This window comes from Podarcis muralis, chromosome 3 (genome assembly GCF_964188315.1).
Source record: "Podarcis muralis chromosome 3, rPodMur119.hap1.1, whole genome shotgun sequence".
NCBI classification, from domain to species: Eukaryota; Metazoa; Chordata; class Lepidosauria; order Squamata; family Lacertidae; genus Podarcis; species Podarcis muralis.
In genome coordinates, this window is record NC_135657.1 from 19150120 (window position 1) to 19170534 (window position 20415).

Sequence of the window (20415 nt, forward strand, 5' to 3'; positions counted from 1 at the left end):
CACAACAATTAGACAATCACAGCTGCTTCACTCCCCACTCCTGCTGCTACACTGCCAGGAGCTAAGTGTTACAGTCAGGCCTGGGTTTGTGATTTATCTCACTCCAAATAAAGAAAGAGAAAACCAAGGTTTGTTCTAGGCTTACTGCTCTTGGAGTGTTTGGCAGCTACAAACCACAGTTAAACTATGTGCTGTGTAAGTTCTTTCTTTTCTCTGTCCTCAATCTTCCAACATTAAGCTTCATTGCATGGCCCTGAGTTATAATATTCTGGGAGTGGGATATAAGCTTATCTTCCTACATTTTTCTCAGCATACATCATCTGTCATATCCCTCATTACTTGCCTTTTTTCCTAAAAGTAAAAAGCCCCAAATTATGTAACTTTTCCCCATAGGGTAGTTGTTTCATCCCCTTGATCATATTGATTGTTTTTTCTTCATGTTTTGATGAGTGCATCATATTTGCGGGATCGTATCTTGACTTACTATTATCCTGAGACACACACAAGCTTTGTAGTCCTTTCGCTTATCCTTTGTCATCAAGCTATGATTAAATTAGGAAATCCCTAATTAACTTAGCTTTTCGTTTCATCCAAACTGTGAAACTATGGTTACTAGCATTGGAAGAAATCAGGATCTTAAACCAATTTCAAAATGGTCTAATATCCTGACTTGTTCTGCAGCTGGTTACCATTGTTTCCTGGTTTGGACAGAACAGGAAACTATGGTTAGTTAGACGCTTTCTGGTGTAATTTCAGCCCACGCTAAAGAGAAGGGGCTTTGAGATTTGATAGTCTGAACCAGCTCTGAATCCTGTTCATACAAGAAAACACCACCTTTAAGTAAAACAAATCCAAGTATATTCCTCTCTGACCACTTTAATATGTGTACCTCCATATGGTGAAATATTGAGAGAACCATGTGAAATTAGAAGCAAATGGTGTGTTTCATGTGATTGCATCAGACAACCAGTCTTTCCTGTAACAGTTGAGGCCATCACACAAATGCATTTCCTAAGCCAGTGTATCCCGGTCTTCTGAAACCTGCGCTCCAAATCTTCTTTTCTAGATGAAGGCACGCCTCATTCTTACACTCTTAAGACAAATTCACAATCACAGCCTGCAACCAACTTTGTACAGTGGTACCTCGCAAGACGAATGCCTCGCAAGACGGAAAACCCGCAAGACGAAAGGGTTTTTTGTTTTTTGAGCTGCTTCGCAAGACGATTTTCCCTATGGGCTTGCTTCGCAAGACGGAAACATCTTGCAAGTTTGTTTCCTTTTTCTTAACACCGTTAATACAGTTGCGACTTGACTTCGAGGAGCAACTCATAGAACGCGGTGTGGTAGCCTTTTTTGAGGTTTTTGGTGATTTTTGAAGCTTTTCCAAAACTTTCCCGACACCATGCTTCGCAAGACGAAAAAAATCGCAAGACGACAAAACTCGCGGAACGAATTAATTTCGTCTTGCGAGGCACCACTGTATTTTATATGACTTAATCGTTTTTAGTATTAATATTTTTTTTTAACTGCCTTGGATTCCTTGGGAGAGGGAGGGGTGGTATATAAATGTAGGATCGAGATAAGTAAAATAAGCATGTGCTGTTTGAAGGCAAGCACTCCTTTGCCTAACAGTTCTCCTTCGTTCTCTTGTCTCCGCAGATGGCGGTAATCGGGCAGCAGTCCAGCAGCAGCACCAACTTGACAGAGCTACAAGTGGTCAACTTGGACACGTCGCATAGCTCCAAGAGTGACTGAGCAACTCTGGAGGGCGGGGGGCGGGAGGGGGAACCTGGGGGGCGGAAGGAGAGAGACAGAGGAGAAGGTGTGTCCCTGGCACCCAAATCTGCAGTGGCTGCCTCCAGTTTTTGAGGCCTGTGCGTGGCTTGAGGACCTGCGGCGCTCCCCAAAACTGCACCAGGATCTCTGCGGTCCCTATTTTTCTATGGACTCTGTCACTTATTTATTGTTGCCTTTTTCACGTTTTCTTTCCTTTTCTCTCAACACTTCACACCGACACACACACGCACAAATACACACACACACACACACACACACACACACACACACTCAAAACACATATTAAAGTGGCTGTTGAGGCCAGCGGCAGGGAGCTGAGCCTGGGCTGTAAGGGGAGGGCGGGGGCGGGCGGTTTGCTTTGTTACCTTTGGACGCTGCATATACAGTGCTTTTATTTGTGTGTGTGTGTGTGTGTGTTTGTTTGGTTTTGTTTTTCCCCTCCTCACTCCAGCCAAAGAAACGTGTCTCTCATGGGTGGGGGAACTTTACTCTGCCATGTGTATATAATATATAGGGAAAAAACAACCCTCCTTCTGTCGTCATCACCAGAGCGGGAGTTCCTTCTCCCCCTCTCCGCAGCATGTCCACGAACTTCCTCAGCTCACAGTCTCCAGCCTGAGCAGCCAAGACTGTGGCAGGGAGATAAGCTGGAACGCAGAAGGGCCTGAAGCCATCGTCATCCAAAAGAGAGTCTCTTGTTTCTGCTGTCATTTTATTTTCACTTTTAACCTATGCTGGAGCAAAGGGTCATCTCTCTCTCTCTCTCCCCCTCACCCCCCACCCCCATCACCCCAGGTTCAGGTTGTCCAGCTGGCTTGCAGCAATGTGCCTTCAAGCAAATCAGTGATGCGTTGTGGCCTGGCCTCTGCACAGCGACCCTTGCCTCTTACGCTTGGCTTGCAAAGAGGGGTCGCTCCCGCCAGTGCCCTCCTTCTCCTTAGGCTCTGTTGTGGGTGGATGAGGAGAGGCAAGAGCACATTGGCGGCAACCCTGGAACCCTTCCTTCCCTTGAAGCTCGTGTTTGGTTGGTGAGAACCCACCAGCTTTAGGAGTACGTGCCCCGGGGGTGTGTGAGCGGGCAGTGGACACATTTCACTGCCAGACAGGGCACTTTTAAACACCGCCCTGCCCACTTCCTTGGGTCCTACCCAGCAACCCTTAAGCCCCATCGTTGCGACGGATGCATCCTCTCGGGCGAGCTTTGTTTGTTTTTGCAGAGGCTGCTCCTCTTGAGAAGGTCGATGAGATGAGCCGCCGTCCTTTTTCTAAGTAATCGGGGAGAAGGGTGTAAAGGAACAGTGTCAGAAGCAGAGGGAAAGCTATATTTTTGTAAGTTTGAACTCCACAGGCCTTCCCAAGACTGTTGTGCCCACAATTTGAGACCTCCCACCCCAACCCTGGCCAGGTAGCCCCGAAAACAAGATGATTCGTCCCCTTGAAAGCGCTTCTGCATCTGCTGCTTCCGAGTCTGCCGTCCTCAGTTGGGACTGGGTAGGACTCAAGAGTGGTGGGAACGCACCTCCCCTGCAGGAGAAAGGCAGCGCCGGATGAGTAAGGTGACAGCCGCCACCAGGTCTTTGTGCTTTAGAAAATTCCTTATCGTGTAGATCCGTGGTTCGGGGTCAGCAAATGCAAAAAAACAAAAAGGGAATAGCCGCAAGGGAGACCAGGAAGGGCATTGTGCTACCAATGGGAGGGGTGTGCATGTGATGAAGCTATCCCATTGGGGAAAGCAGTCTGCCATTGGATAGTTTTCTTGCCACACAATCATGCACTTCCTTTTAACCAATCCGGAAGTGGCGCAGGAAAGGAATTATTCATCCCCCTTCCACACACACACACACACACACACACACACACAGGCCTACCTTGGAGCAAGGAGGCTGCAGACTTTTAGAGAAAGGAAGCAGCTGCTGTAACCTTTTTTTTAAACTAAAAAAGACAAAAGAAGCCTTCGGGGGGGCGGGAAAGGACTTTATTTTTCTAAATGTTAAACTCAGTATTTATGTAATTCTCAAAGGAATTAAAGTCTGGCTCCTGTACAGTTTTCATGGGGTTTGTACTTGGGGAGCGGGTGGGTGGGGGAGAAAGGGCCATGGGGTGGGGAGGAGGAAAGGGGCCTTTTAAATTTGTATTGTCACCTTTATGAAATTTCTTCCATGAACATTAGCGTTTAAGCTGGTCTCCTGCCTCAAGCACTTGGGTCAAGCTTGATGGGAAGGTCCTGACAGTGGAGGAAGGGAGACTTTCTTTTTAAGGTTTATTTTCCCCTTTCCCAACTTTGCTTCCTTTGAAATCTACAGATGAAGGGCGGTATACAAATTTTATTATTATTAATAATAATAATAATAATAATAATAATGGAGTTGACCATGCTGTGGAAATTAAGCTCAGCTCACTCACACCCGCTTATGTCTTTTGGTAAAATGGACTGTGTAACATCTGGCTGCAAGGGGTTGCCTCACATTTCTCAATACTCCCTTAAGAAACAAAGTCTCCACTCAAAACACAGAATTAGCACAATTTCTTCCCTGGTGTGCTAGTATTGTAAATGTCAGAAAGCATTCAAAAATTGTATCCCCCCTACTGCAGCGTAAGGAATAGAGTTTGTTCTACCACCTCTCTTCAAGTCAGTCTTTGAGGGTGCCACAAGACTCTTGATTGTTTTTGCTGCAAGAGACCAACAGATTTACTACAGCACAAGGTTTCTTGGACTCAGGCCCATTTTGTCAGGTGTGCGAAACCAAAATTTAGTTGGCTTTATAAAAGTGAAAATTGTAAGTGACAGCTAGATATTAATTACCGTATTTTTCGCTCTATAAGACGCACCAGACCACAAGACGCACCTAGTTTTTGGAGGAGGAAAACAAGAAAAAAAATATTCTGAATCTCAGAAGCCAGAACAGCAAGAGGGATCGCTGCACAGTGAAAGCAGCGATCCCTCTTGCTGTTCTGGCTTCTGTGATAGCTGCGCAGCCTGCATTCGCTCCATAAGACGCACACACATTTCCCCTTACTTTTTAGGAGGGAAAAAGTGAGTCTTATAGAGCAAAAAATACGGTACTATATTAAGCGAGCACCTCTTTAACCTTTTATAGTACCAGATTGTTGGTCATTGGTGAGATGACTTCATTATTTCCCCGGTAAAAAAGGTTAAAGATTTGCCTATCTAGCACATCTAGTTAACATCTTAAGTATCATTGAGTTCAATTTTTGCATCTTACTGCCATTCAGCTAGCACCTTGATTTTTCTCTTCTATGCACCTGCCAACCTGAGTGGGCTTGAGTCCAGTCTTTTAAGATACAATACTTGTTTGTTTTTGGTGCATGTGTTGATTAGCCTTCAGCCAATGTGCATTTAATGGACTCTAGTAACTGGAGGGGAAACCATGTTTCTGTACTGGAAGATGAGGTCCTAAAGAGGAGCCCAAGGTACCTTATTCTTTTAAGTCTCCCATTTTCCACTTTGGGGTGTCATGAGTCCAGGAAACCATCCTTTGGTTCTCTTGCCCTGGGCAAGACTGACCCTTGAATTCCAATGTCCTGGTGTGCTTCCAACTTCCAGCCTCGCCCTAGAGACATGCACTACATTCTTCTATTAAGCTCTGAGTAGAACACTCCTTCCATGGTTAAAATATTTTATCCTTAAAAGACATGGATGCCACAAATGCATTCAGGGGGAAAAAGTAACCCACTTCCAGTAATTAAGAGCTCCTTATGAGAATTTGGTCCAGCCATTCTGGTGAAGCGCAGGGAGTTCAAGGGAATCTGATGTAATGGGTAAAAATAGCTCATTTTTTTATCTGCATGTAACTCCTTGGCAAGCTGGTGGCCTGTGTAGACCTGCCAAGTGATGAGAATTTTACTAGCCTTTTGTATTTGGTCAGGAGTTGAGAGTAAGAGGGGGAGTGGTAAAGGGTGCTTAACATGGCCAATAATAACAAATTACTGGCCTCCAGGCAGTTGCACATGGTGGGATGTTGGTAAATTGTTAATTGTACTCTCCCACTAATGGGTGGGGTGGGAAATCTCTGGTCCTGTAGTAGTTGCTAGACTACAACTCCTATCATGCTTGACAATTGGCCATGCTGGCTGGAGGTGATGAGAATTGGGAGTCCAGCCACAGGTGACCCCCCAAAAAACCCCCACACTTAGGAATTGGTAAGAGTAAAGGGGGTATGTATGAAGAATATATTTGTATCAAGAGGGAGTTTGTGGTGAATGATTATGGATATGTTTGGGTAGAGGAACATCGGCAAAGCCGTTTTTCTCTAATGTTGCTGACTCAAAAGATGCCTGCTAAATAGGATCAGAAACCAAACTGATTGGATGTAGGTTCCCACCCCCCCAACAAAAATTCTTCCAGAAACCCCCATCCCACCCCTGCCCGATTTCAAGTGCTGAGGATCTTGTTCCATTTAATCTGTAGTCAGTTCCCCACCCCCACCCCTATTTTAGGAAGTTTTGTTGGCTACGAAAAGCACCTGCAGGTTAAACGCTAATGTTGCATGTAATTTAAAGTGTTGACTTGTAAGAACACTTATCAGGGATGAAATGGCATTTATTGTGTGGTGACCTTTCTAGTTCACACTTTACAGATTGTTTTGGGGTTTTGTGTGTGTGCGCGTATGCGTGTGTGTGCGTGAGTGGCTGTGCGTGTGGGGTTAATTTCCAGGGTTGTGTTTCTGGAAGGATGTGACTGTAATCGCAGTACTATGTACAGAGCTTTCTTTTGTATTAAAAAAAAATACTCTTTCAATAAATGTATCATTTTGTGCACAGACTTTGTGTCCTCAGTGTTGCCTCAGGGATTCAGAAACGGGAAACAAAATGGGGGATGCTCACAAAGTTCTGGGATATTCACAAGCCAAAAATGAAGAGAGCCCCCAACATCACCAGCAACACTCCTAGCCCTTTCTGCATTGGACAGAGATCATATGCATCTTGGAACTGGTGGAGATATATATGAAGGGGTCTTGTCCGTCATAATTTATTGCAGGGTGAAGTGGGGAGAGGGAATTTGATTCTCTGAAGAAGAGCCAAACTGCATGTTATCACTAGCAAATTCAGGTCCCCAAAATTGTGTCTCTTGTTGTGATGCAAACAGGGAGGTGGGAGTGTTTGTCAGGTAATTTGCCGAGAGTGGCTGGGGTACAAATAATAAAATAATAAAATTATTATAATTGGGTGGAGGGGTGGTGTTTTGCCCTTCTCAGCATGTTTTCCCCACGGGCTCTCCTCATCCCTAATGAACTGAAGTTTGCTCTTGCTCACAGATTCTAGGGCCTGCCCTTTTTCATTTCTTTAAAAAATGTATGAGCTGCTTGCACAGTAAAATAAATAAATTTTGAAGTGGTGTACTTGAGAGTCCCATGGTCTGCAAGAAGATCCAACCTATCCATTCTTAAGGAAATCAGCCCTGAGTGCTCACTGGAGGGACAGATCCTGAAGCTGAGGCTCCAATACTTTGGCCACCTCATGAGAAGACAAGACTCCCTGGAAAAGACCCTGATGTTGGGAAAGATGGAGGGCACAAGGAGAAGGGGACAACAGAGGACGAGATGGTTGGACAGTGTTCTTGAAGCTACAAACATGAGTCTGACCAAACTGCGGGAGGCAGTGGAGGACAGGAGTGCCTGGCATGCTCTGGTCCATAGGGTCACGAAGAGTCGGACATGACTAAACGACTAAACAACAAAAACAACAGATTCAATGTCATAATAAAACCTAACTAAACTGCACAAAGCAATTAAATAGGCACAAGCCATCATCTAAAGAGAAGGATAAATTCAGGAAGACTTTTAAAATAAATGTAACTTGAGCCTTGTGTCTGGATAGGCTTGATGGTATTTATTGCTAGACTTTGCAAATGCTAGAAATTTAAGGTTACTATCCAGCAACACTGGAGGGCAACTAATTCCCTGCCACTGTAGTGAAGCCCAAGTCTTTGCATGTAGGTAAGTCCCTGGAGTTAAAGCGGGCTTCTTTCCAAGAAAATCCTCTCAGGGTTGGTTAACAATGAGCTAGGTTGGGGAAATCGCTTTGGCAGGTTCTGTTTGTTGTCTTTGCGTCACACTTTCACAAAATCATGGCCTCAGGTGGTATACAGGCTCCATCTTGGGGGACGACGACAGTATGTAGGGTAGTCACCAACTGTATGTAGCTTGTCTGTGCCAAAGTAGTTTATAGACAGTAAAATGGCAAAGTTTAATCCTTTGAGGTTTTTTTTGTCAAAACAGGAGGATATAAAGCCAGAAGAAATAATGTGTTTCCCCTGCTTTTTTTCTATAATATTTGCTTTTTATTATTATTTTAAAAAGCAGGATTCAAGTGCCCATGTTTAGAGCTTAAGAAACGGCTTAGTCATGCTGGCCACATGACGCGGAAGCTGTATGCCAGCTCCCTTGGCCAATAAAGCGAAATGAGCGTCGCAACCCCAGAGTCGGTCACAACTGGACCTAATGGTCAGGGGTCCCTTTACCTTTATATATTCAAAAAGTTGTTTGTTTTTTTTTAAATAATTTTTATTAATTTTCCAAACATGTATTATACACAAACAACAAAACAAAACAAAACAAAACATACACACAAATAAACATGTATAGTTTCATAAACTCATTTTCCTTCACCTTGTTTCCCGGACTTCCCCATACCTCCCTTTTTCTGCATCCTTATTTTTCCCTTGTATCAGCAACCCTCCATTTAATTAATTAATTCATCTTCATTGTAATTCCCTTAAATTTATGATATACAGCTGCAATTCTCCGTTTCTTAACACCATAGCATCTCAGCACTCCTCAATATTACAACAGTTTTTAAGATATATTTTAAATTTCTTCCAGTCTTCTTCCACTGTCTCACTCCCCTGGTCTCGGATTCTGCCGGTCATCTCTGCCATTCCCATGTAGTCAATCACCTTCGCTTGCCATTCTTCCAGAGTAGGTAGCTGCTGCGTCTTCCAATACTTTGCCAGAAGGATTCTTGCTGCTGTGGTAGCATACATAAAGAACGTTCTGTCCTTCCTTGGCACCAATTGGCCCACCATGCCCAGGAGAAAAGCCTCTGGTTTTTTGGAAAATGTCCATTTAAGGACCTTTTTAATTTCATTATAGATCATTTCCCAGTAGGCTTTAATCTTCGGGCAGGTCCACCAAAGGTGATAGAAAGTACCCTCAGTCTCATTACATTTCCAACATTTATTATTGGGCAAATGGTAAATTTTTGCAAGTTTGACTGGGGTCATATACCATCTATAGATCATTTTCATTATGTTTTCTCTTAAAGCATTACAAGCCGTAAATCTCACACCAGTGTTCCATAACCTTTCCCAGTCATCAAACATAATGTCATGACCTATATCTTGTGCCCATTTGATCATAACCGATTTTACTGTTTCATCTTGTGTATTCCATTTCAGCAGCAAATTATACATTCTTGACAAGTTCTTAGTATTGGGTTCTAACAGTTCTGTTTCTAATTTCGACCTCTCCTTCTGAAAACCTATTTTCCTGTCTTGTTTAAATACCTCATTTATCTGAAGGTAGTGCAACCAATCTCGTACTTTAGACCTTAATTTATCATAACTCTGTAATTTGACCCTTTCACCATCTTGCTCTAAAATTTCACAATATTTTGGCCATTTAGACTCCATATTAAGTTTTTTTGTCTCTTTAGCCTCCATTGGTGATAGCCACCTGGGAGTTTTACTTTCCAGTAAATCTTTATATCTTATCCAAACATTGTATAGTGCTTTCCTAACAATATGGTTTTTAAAACCTTTATGCATTTTTACCTTGTCATACCATATATAAGCATGCCAGCCAAATCTGTTATCGTACCCTTCCAGATCCAGAATGTCTGTGTTCTCAAGAAGCAGCCATTGTTTCAACCAGCAGAACGCTGCCGATTCATAGTAAAGTCTCAGGTCCGGCAGGGCAAACCCCCCTCTATCTTTTGCATCAGTTAAAATCTTAAAGTTTATTCTGGGCTTTTTGCCCTGCCAGACAAATTTTGATATGTCTTTTTGCCACTTCTTGAAACAGTCCATTTTATCCAGGATCTGGAGTGTCTGGAATAAAAACAACATTCTAGGCAATACATTCATCTTAATAACAGCAATTCGGCCTAACAAGGAAAGTTTCAACCTCGACCATATTTCTAGATCTTTTTTCACCTCTGTCCAACATTTGTCATAGTTGTCTTTAAACAAATTCACATTTTTAGAAGTCAGATTCACTCCCAGGTACTTCACCTTTTTTGTTATTACTAAACCTGTTTCACTTTGAAACTTCTCTTTTTCTGCCAATGTTAGGTTTTTCTCCAACACTTTAGTTTTTTGCTTATTCAATTTGAATCCTGCTACTTGACCAAATATCTCAATTAGTTCTAATACTCTTTTAGTACTAGTATCTGGCTGTTGTAAAGTCAATACAAGGTCATCTGCGAATGCCCTTAGTTTGTAATTTCTGGCTCCGACCTGAATCCCTTTAACCAATTGGTCCCCTCTAATCATGTTTAACAAGACCTCCAGGACTGTTATAAAAAGCAAGGGAGATATTGGGCACCCTTGTCGTGTACCTTTTTCTATAGGTATTTCTTCCGTAACCACATTGTTCACAATCAACTTTGCTTTTTGCTTAGAATATATAGCACCTATACCGTTTTCAAAACCTTGGCCTACCCCCATACCTTGGAGATTCTTCTTCATAAAGGTCCAACAAATGTTATCAAAGGCTTTCTCCGCGTCCACAAAGATCAGCACCGCCTTTCTGTTAATGTTCACTTCCAGCAGTTCCAAAATGTCTATAATGTTCCTGACATTGTCTGACATATGTCTCCCTGGGAGAAAGCCTGTTTGGTCCTTATGAATCTCCTCAATCAGTACCCTTTTTAATCTTTTTGCTAAAATGTCTGCAAAAATTTTGTAATCCACATTAAGTAATGATATAGGGCGGTAGTTTTTAACCTGGTTCTTTTCAGTCTCTGTTTTCGGTATAAGTGAGATGAAAGCTTCTTTCCACGATTCAGGTGCCTTTTTCCCTTCCAAAATTTCATTGCAGACCTCCTTCAGTGGTTGTATTATCCATTCCTTCAATGCCTTATAGTATCTAGCCGTTAGGCCATCTGGTCCTGGAGATTTTCCCAACTGCATATTCTGAATGGCGCCCTCTATTTCTTGCTCTGATATTTTCTCATTCAGAATCATTTTGCTTTGATCTGAGATCTTTGGTAATCCATACTTCTTAATAAATTCTTCTATTTCCCACTCATCAATTGGCCCCTGTGTATATAATTTCCTAAAAAAGCTTTGGAAACAGTTGCTTATCTCATTTGGTTTATGAATAATTTTTCCATCCATTTCCAAACTTGTCACAGTGTTCAGTTTTTGTCTCTTTTTCAGTTGCCATGACAGAAGTTTCCCACATTTATCTGCCGATTCAAATGTTCTTTGTCTCATTTGCTTTATTTTCCATTCTATCTCTTGATTCATCAGTTCCATATATTGCGTCTGGTAATACTTTATTTCTCTCAAAATCTCATGAGACTTTGGTTTAGACCTCAATTTCTTCTCACCTTCTTTTATCTTTTCCAAAAGTTTTTCTTTCCTCTCATTCTGCTTTTTCCTCTTTATAGAGTTTTGTTGTATCAGGAAACCTCGCATCACGGCCTTACTTGCGTCCCATATTATTCTTTTCTGCACATCTGTTCTAAAATTTATCTCAAAATAGTCTTTCAAAGTTTTTTGGGCCTTCTTATAAATCTCTTCATCTCTGAATAGGGCGTCGTTCATCCTCCATCTGAAGGTTCCAGTTGTTGTTAATTTCATCTCCATCTTCACAGCATTATGGTCGGAGCAAGTCTTTGGGCAGATTTCTGCTTTTTTTATCTTTGGAGCCATGCTACTAGTTACCCAGATTTGGTCGATCCTTGTCCATGTCATTTTTCCTTCAGAGAAAAAAGTTCCCTCTCTCTCCAGAGGGTTCTTCACTCTCCAAATATCAATCAATCAAAAAGTTGTTTGTAGTCATAGGGAAAGGATACTCTGTAAATGCTTAGAATAAAGACGCTAATGATTAGCACAGGTGGCAAATACACAATCCTTCATGTCATTTGAAATCCCAACAAAATTAAATGAACCGAGTTTGCGCTTTAGCCTTGTTCTGGCCAAGTTGGTCTACACAATCTAATGAAAGCACTTAAAGTTGAGCAAATAAAGCTTGCATGAACCTGATAGTGACTTCCATTCTAATCAATATAGAGCTAATACCCGTTGCTAGGAGGCACAGGTAGGCAGAGTGCTGCTGTGCTCATCTCCAGTTTGCAGGCTTCCCACAGGCATTGGGTCAGCCACTGTGAGAGCAAGATGCTGAAACTAGATGGGCCATTGGGCTGATCCAATAGCTTCATTTTATGTTATTAAATACAAGCAGTCTATGTAGAGCTAGGGAGAAAAGGGCTTGGGAGATCTCTCACTGGTGGGTCAACACAGACCACCAGCTTGCTGAGGAGTTGCACGCAGACTCTGTATCTTAAGGGCAGAAAAATCTCTTTGGATTTATTACATACATTTTGTGTTTTTAATCTTGTATTTTTGTGCTGTGCGCCACCCTGAGATTTACAGATGAAGGGCGGTATAGAAATTTAATAAAAACACACAAAAGTAAAACGCATGACCTGCTGTGGCTTTCCTGGTCTGGAAATGGCTGCAGCTGTTAACCATCCGCAGCTGATAAAAGACACACGTAGCTCCTGAGACCGCCTGAGCCTCCAGGGAGAGTTGGATCCAATAGCACCTCCAGACTGCGAATCTGCTCCTTCAGGAGCATAGCTGTCAACGTTTCCCTTTCTTAAAGGGGAAATTCCCTTATTCCGAATAGGATTCCTCACAAGAAAAGGGAAAAGTTGACAGCTATGTTCAGGAGATGTGCAACCCATCCAGGATTGGCATCCGACCAATTTATTTTTTAATGAATTTCTTCCCCCCCCCCCTTGGTTTTTATGTATCTATTTGTGTGCTCTGTGTGGGTGCTGTTTGTTTGTTTGTTTGTTTCTTTGGCTGCAAGTCGATTTGGGCTGCCCTGCGCAAGATAAAGAGACTAAACACATTTAAATAACAACAACAACAACAACAATAGTAATATAATGCACATTATGTGTATCTGAAGAAGTGTGCATGCACACGAAAGCTCATACCAAGAACTAACTTAGTTGGTCTTTAAGGTGCTACTGGAAGGAATTTGTTTTGTTTTGATAATGCACATTTGTTCAGCAGCAAGTACCGGTGTACTCAATGGGGCTTGTTATCCGGCAGGTGCAAATGCTAGATTAAATAACTAAAGGAGTGAGAATGGGCTCAGCTGCAGGCGGGCTCGCCAGCTAAGCAGTGACGGCTCAGGTGGAATCTACAGACATATTTAAAAAGTTCTGAAAATACTTATTATTAAAGCGTTTTTTTAAAAGACACACAGAGACACTGAATTTTCCATAAGGCTCGCCATCGCCACCTAGTGCCACGTTGTACATTGCACTTTAAAAACACACTTAGAACGCTTTTTTGCTTGCAGCTGCCATTCACTCGGCACTCCATATAGCGACAAAACATACACAGCGGCGCGCGACTTCGCGGCGTCCGAACTGTCCCTCGCAGGGCCCCGTAGACTAGAGGAGCCGGCGGCGGCGTTAAAGCTGAAGGGAAAGGGCTTACGCACGCGCGACTTCCGGCGCATGCGCCCTGGTGACCCGGAACTTGTGGAGCTGCTGGAGTGGCCGGGCGAGGAGGCGGCGGCGGAGGAGGAGGAGGAGCGGCGGCGGCGGTGGCGGCGTCGCCCTCGGTGCTTGGCTGGGCAGGTAACGGGACTCCCTGGGCGCCGGACGGGGCTCATTCCCCTCAGCAGGCCCATTCTGGGGTGGTCTCGGCTTAGGGGCCCTCAGCGTCAGGCGAGCCGGGGCGCTTCCCCAGCACCACGTTGTGTCGCCCCTCGGCCCTTCTGGGCGGGGAGCTTCATCCCGCCGCTCCGTTTCTTTGTGCTCCTTTCTCTTTCGCTTCCGCACCGCCGCCTCCCTGGTGGGGAGGGAGCCCGGCTTGCCCACAGGGGCTTCAGTCGAGCGACTCGTGAGGGGAACTTGCGGGGATTCCTCTGAATGGAGGCGGCCGAAAGGGAGCGCGTGTCCGAAAGCTCAAGAGCGGCCGTGTGGATTAAACGGGCGACAAAGCCTGTACAGTGGTACCTCAGGTTACATACACTTCAGGTTACAGACTCCGCTAACCCAGAAATAGTTCTTCAGGTTAAGAACTTTGCTTCAGGATGAGAACAGAAATCGCGCGGCGGCAGCGGGAGGCCCCATTAGCTAAAGTGGTGCTTCAGGTTAAGAACAGTTTCAGGTTAAGAACGGACCTCCGGAACGAATTAAGTACGTAACCTGAGGTACCACTGTACCTTATATGAAAGGGGGTCGGGGGGAGGAGAGAAACAACAGGACGACCCTCCTCCGTCGGATGCATTGATTGAAATCGGACCGCCCCATGTATAGGTAGGAGGGAACCGATCCCAATAACGTATTTCACACACACACACACACACACACACACACACGCATCTGTATCTCACGCGCCGGCTCGCGAACTGCTGCTCCAAGAAGAAATCCGAGTGCAATTAAAACGTCCCGACTTCCAGTCCGAAGGGCCTGTACGGCTGGGAAATGTGGGTCGAAGTGACGTTTCAGTGAGCAAATTGTACTTTTCTCACATAGAACTTGGTTCGGGGGACCTCTCCTGAAATGAGTTTGAGGCTTCTTCCGCCCAAAAGGAGGAAAGTGCTTGACTTCTGAGAGCAAGCATTATGGCTCTTGTTAATGAGTGGCTCATTAGTAGCATTTCTGACTTATTCTTGACCAAATGGGTGTGTGGTTTTTCGTCATATGGAGAATCTCTTCTTTCCATTATGTGCTGGATAGTTTGGGGTGTTTCACCCACAGATAAATTGCCTTAGTATCCTTTGATGTGTACGGTGTGACAGATAAAATGTTTTTAGATAGTATAAAGGCTTTGCTTATTGTGCATGAATGTGATTTAAATGTCATAACATGCTATCAGTGTGGACTGTGATAGGAAATGCTGAGTGGGAAACTTTAAATCAGTATTTTTACAGCAATTTACATTACTGCTTTAAAATTGCCTCGATTTAAGCCGATGCAACGGTGCTGCAACAGAATCTCTCCCAGCACTGCACTTTATGGAGTAACAGGTCATTGTTGCATGAATTTTCATAGGCAAGAGTCTGCTTCATCAGATGTATTACTAAGAGTATATTCCTTAGGTGCCAGAGAATAGGTTCTGACTCATACATCTGATGAAGTAACACCTAGAATTCATCCCTCAGGATTCCAGTGTTAATTTGAAATACACTTGGTGCTAGACAAGCAAAATAATTTTCCATGTTCGTGCTGGCTAGAACTTTCTCAAAGACTGTTACTCCAAGATTAAGTTACTCTATTTGATTAAAAGTTGATTATGGGTCTGCATAAAAGGCGGATCTAGACGGATCCTCATGGATCCTCCACTTTTTTAAAATTAATTCCAACAAATGCAGTGTCAAATCACACCTAGAAGGCACGCCTACAAACTGGACTATAAAAAACGTGGATCCAACACTTTGCCGCGCTACAGCACCACAAAAACATGGATCCGAGGCACGGATCCTCATGAATTCATATGATTTTTATATTGAAACAAAATAAAAACACCATGCTACTGTAGACCACATCTTAGTCTGTAGGAGGAACCAAAAAAATCACGCATCCACTGTTTCGTGGTGCCGCAATGGCGCAAAAACATGGTTAAAAAACACGGATCCTCATGAATCCTCATGATTTTTGCACTAGATCAGCCCAAACTCACTGTCAAATTACACATCATGTCCAGGGGCACAGCATCCACCACAGAAATCACGGATCCACGGCTTCTTGGCCACACCATGGCCCAAAAACGTGGTTTTCAAGAACGGATCCTCATGGATCCTCACACTTTTTGCATTGGGCCACCCCAAACTCACTGTCAAATCACACATCATAGCCAGGGGCACAGCCTACACCACAGAAAACTCGGATCCACTCCTGCCTTGCCATACTGTGGCCCAAAAACGTGGTTCCGAAGCACAGATCCTAATGGATCCTCATGATTTTTGCACAAGATCAGCCGAAAGTCATCATCAGATCAAACATCATGTCCAGGGGCACAGCCTGCACCACAAAAAACTCAGATCCACGGCTTCCTGGCCACTCCAAGGCCCAAAAACGTGGTTTTGAAGCACGGATCCTCATGGATCCTCACGCTTTTTGCATTGGGCCAACCCAAACTCACTGTCAAATCACACATCATGTCGAGGGGCACTGCCTGCACCACAGAAAACTCAGATCCACTGCTTCCTGGCAACGCCATGGCCCAAAAACGTGGTTTTGAAGCACGGATCCTCATGGATCCTTACGCTTTTCGCATTGGGCCAGGCCAAACTCATCGTCAAATCACACATCATGGCCAGGGGCACACCCTGCACCACAAAAAACTCGGATCCACGGCTTCCTGGCAACTCCATAGCCCAAAAACATGGTTTTGAAGAACGGATCCTCATGGATCCTCATGCTTTTTGGAGCATCTCCACGCCCATTGTTCTGCCCGGACACTGATGTCCAGCACCAAGGGCCTTTTGGTGGTTCCCTCACTGTGAGAAGCAAAGCGACAAGGAACCAGGCAGAGGGCCTTCTTGGTAGTGGCACCCGCCCTGTGGAATGTCCTCCCATTAGATGTCAAAGAGATCTGACATTTAGAAGACATCTGACGGCAGCCCTGTTTAGGGACGTTTTTAATGTGTGACTTTTTAATGTATTTTTATTTCATATTTTTTTTGGAAGCCACCCAGAGTGGCTGGGGAAACCCAGCCAGATGGGCAGGTGTAGTGGTTTGGAGTTACTTGTGCGTAAGCCGACCCTGTTTGGGTGCTTGGTTGCCTGGTTAAACCCTTCGGACTGCACAGCCCATCTCCGCTTGACTGCCTCAGTCACTGGCAGAATCTGTCTGTGGGCGTTTCTTAAACCTCTGCCAGCATAAAAGCTGTTTGACACCTAATCGTCTCCGCCTCTCATTGCGCGGGAGTCTCCTGCGCAGGGTGGGCGTGGGTAGCGGAGTGCCTGGGCTCTCTTCACTGACTTCCAGGGAAGAATCCCGGAGCCCTTCCACCTCCTCTTCCCATTGCTCTCCTGGACTCTTGGTGTCACGCGTATTTCCTTCCCCTTCCACCAAGCTGAGTCTCCCACTTGTGCTGGGACCTTCACCTGCAGAATCTGAGACCCTCTCCTTCTCCCGTGTCTCTGATGTCAGTTCCCTGACAGTGACCAAAATGTAAAAGGTCTGGAATCCAAGCCCTATGAGGAGAGACTTAGGGAGCTGGATTTGTTTAATCTAGAGAAGAGAAGATTAAGGAGTGACATGATAGCCATGTTTAAATATTTGAAGGGATGTCATGTTGAAGAGGGAGCAAGCTTGTTTTTGCTGTTCTAGAGACTAGGATGCAGAATAATGGATTCAAACTATGGGAAAAGAGATTCCACCTGGGCGTGGTAATCCAGTCAGGGAAAAAGGGAGGCATACTATGTTTAGGGCACTGTTTCCAGCCCCTTCCCCTTTTCAGGGTGAGCATAGTGGATCCTAAAAAGGGCTGCTCAGTCATGGATACAGCTGCTGAGCTGCTCAACTGCCTCATTCCTTGAGTCAGAACGACTGAACGCCCATGTGTCGGTTCATGACTAGGGGCTTCACATTCCTGCCCCCGTAGCCATTTAGTGATCGCCATGGGGGGAGGGTTTGGGGGGGTTGGGTTGGGTTTTTGGAAGATGCCTGTGCGTGAATTTGTTTTATGTGTGTAGATCAGTGCACACTGACCAACGCACAGTCTTCGCAGTAGGGCTCTGTTCTGATGGCATGAGTAGTCACGACGAACTGGTGGATCCTATCTGCTGCAGCCTTCATCTGCCTTCACAGCCGTTGTAACACACTGTTTGTTATCACCCGCCTGTTCTGCCATTGAGGACTTCTTGGATCATTCTTTGTCTAGCTCCTTCCCTGTTATGTACTAAGCTTGGATCCTAGAACAATAGGCAAGTAGGATCCTAGAATGCAAGAACTGATTGGCTTGCAGGAAAAGACCAATCAGGCTCCAGGAGGGAAGCAGAATCAGCCAGTCAGACGGGACTCATTGTGTAAATAATGTATATAAAAGCCTGAGGTTTGGGGGGAAATTCAGTCACTGTTTTACAAGCTGCAATACAGAGCATGAAATCACTACAGGACTCTGAGCATATTTAATTTTCTTTGACCTTACCACCTTGGGTGACCCTGCTGGGAGTACGAGATTCCCAACGGCTTCGCTCACAAGGGTCATAGGAATGTGCAAGCCCACTCACCATGACAAGTGAGAGAACTGAGATAGATTGCACTGAGCCCTGGTCTCATTAGACAAAGTGTTCCACCAAAATGGCTCTGGCTCTGGTTGAGGACAGCTGGATATGTTTTGGGCCAGGGACCACCAGTAGGTTGCTGTTAGATGAGCGTCACACTCATGGGGGTGTATTGGAAGATAATTCCCACAGATAAGAAAGGTCACAGACTGTTTAGGGCTTTAAAGATTAGCACCAAAACATTGAACCTGATTTGATACTCCACCTGGAGCCAATCCAGCTGATGAACAACCAACTGAATGTGGGCTCTCCACAAAGTCCAAGTAAGAACTCATGCACCTGCATTTTAGACCATTTGGAGTTTCTGGAGCAGTCTCAAGGGTAGCCCTGCATCTCTCTCTCTCTCTCTCACTCTCTCTCTCTCTCTCTATCACATTTATACCCTGCACTCCGCAGCTCAGGTGTACAGCAAGTTAAAGTAGTCTAGTACAGTGGTGCCTCGCAAGACGAAATTAATTCGTTCCGCGAGTTTTGTCGTCTTGCGATTTTTTTCGTCTTGCGAAGCACGGTGTCGGAAAAGTTTTGGGAAAGCTTCAAAAATCACCAAAGTCTTCAAAAACCTCAAAAAAGGCTACCACACCGCGTGCTATGAGTTGCTCCTCGAAGTCAAGTCGCAACTGTATTAACGGTGTTAAGAAAAAGGAAACAAACTTGCAAGACGTTTCCGTCTTGCGAAGCAAGCCCATAGGGAAAATCGTCTTGCGAAGCAGCTCAAAAAAAGAAAAACCCTTTCGTCTTCCGGGTTTTCCGTCTTGCGAGGCATTCGTCTTGCAAGGTACCATTGTATGCAGGTGACTACTGCATGGATCACCATGGCTAGGTTGGAAAGGGACAGGTACAGTGCCAATTGCCTAACCTGACATAGATTCAAAAATTCCAGTTTGGCTACATTTGTGACCAATGCCTCCATAGAGACAGAAGCATCCAGGATCACACCAGGACTCCTGATGGCAGCTACAGGTGACTATTGCGCCCCATGAAGAGCTGGTAGCTGGCAAACCAAACTGAAATTATTCTGGCCCAGCCATTGGACGCCCATCCTTAAAGGATAGAGATTCAGCCGACTCCGTTTCCTCCATCCTAGCACACCCACCTAAAAATTGGCCAATATATCCAGGGTAGCATCTGGCCAGGGCCATGAAGCAGTAGATCCATGATGTTTGTGGTCAGATCTGTGGTTATGTACAAGATATGTGAATAAAGGGTGAATTTGGGGTTCCCCAACGCAAAAAGTGTGATGATCCATGAGGATCCGTCCTTCAAAACCATGTTTTTGAGCCATGGAGTGGCCAGGAAGCTGTGGATCCGAGTTTTTTTGTGGTGCAGGCTGTGCCCCAGGACATGATGTGTGATTTGACAGTGAGTTTTGGTTGGCCCAATGTAAAAAGCGTGAGGATCCATGAGGATCCGTGCTTCAAAACCACGTTTCTGGGCCATGGAGTGGCCAGGAAGCCGTGGATCTGAGTTTTCTGTGGTGCAGGCTGTGCCCCTGGACATGATGTGTGATTTGACAGTGGGTTTGGGGTGGCCCAATGCAAAAAGTGTGAGGATCCGTGAGGATCCGTTAGGATCCGTGCTTCAAAACCACGTTTTTGGGCCATGGTGTGGCCGGGAAGCCATGGATCTCAGTTTTTTGTGGTGCAGGCTGTGCCCCTGGCCATGATGTGTGATTTGACGGTGAATTCGGGCTGATCTAGTGCAAAAAGCGTGAGGATCCATGAGGATCCGTGCTTCAAAACCACGTTTTTGGTCCATGGTGTTGCCAGGAAGCCACGGATCTCAGTTTTTTGTGGTGCAGGCTGTGCCCCTGGCCATGATGTGTGATTTGACGGTGAATTCGGGCTGATCTAGTGCAAAAAGCGTGAGGATCCATGAGGATCCGTGCTTCAAAACCACGTTTTTGGTCCATGGTGTTGCCAGGAAGCCACGGATCTCAGTTTTCTGTGGTGCAGGCTGTGCCCCTGGACATGTTGTGTGATTTGACAGTGAGTTTGGGTTGGCCCAATACAAAAATCATGAGGATCCATGAGGATCCATTCTTCAAAACCACGTTTTTGGGCCATGGTATGACCAGGAAGCCGTGGATCCGTGATTTTTGTGGTGCAGGCT

The 20415-nt window shown here is 44.9% G+C and overlaps 2 protein-coding genes across 5 annotated transcripts in view; both read left to right on the forward strand.

Annotated features, from left to right (window-relative positions):
• The window catches only part of SRF (serum response factor), a 73962-nt gene extending 67382 nt beyond the window's left edge, over nucleotides 1–6580 (forward strand). For both annotated transcript variants that reach the window (XM_028724864.2, XM_028724865.2), the window contains one exon: nucleotides 1660–6580. In XM_028724864.2, the coding sequence (XP_028580697.2) occupies nucleotides 1660–1755 (96 nt within the window). In that variant the 3' untranslated portion in view covers nucleotides 1756–6580. The remainder of the gene's footprint in view (nucleotides 1–1659) is intronic.
• Nucleotides 6581–13484: 6904 nt separating this feature from the next.
• LOC114594765 (cullin-9-like) overlaps nucleotides 13485–20415 on the forward strand; it is a 66616-nt gene continuing 59685 nt past the window's right edge. The window contains exon 1 of one of the 3 annotated variants that reach the window (XM_028724863.2): nucleotides 13485–13644. The gene's annotated coding sequence lies outside the window, so the exon portion shown is untranslated. Of the gene's footprint in view, nucleotides 13645–13999; nucleotides 14329–14394; nucleotides 14520–20415 lie in introns of those variants that run through there. The other 2 variants (XM_077925516.1, XM_077925517.1) reach the window with 2 other exon arrangements.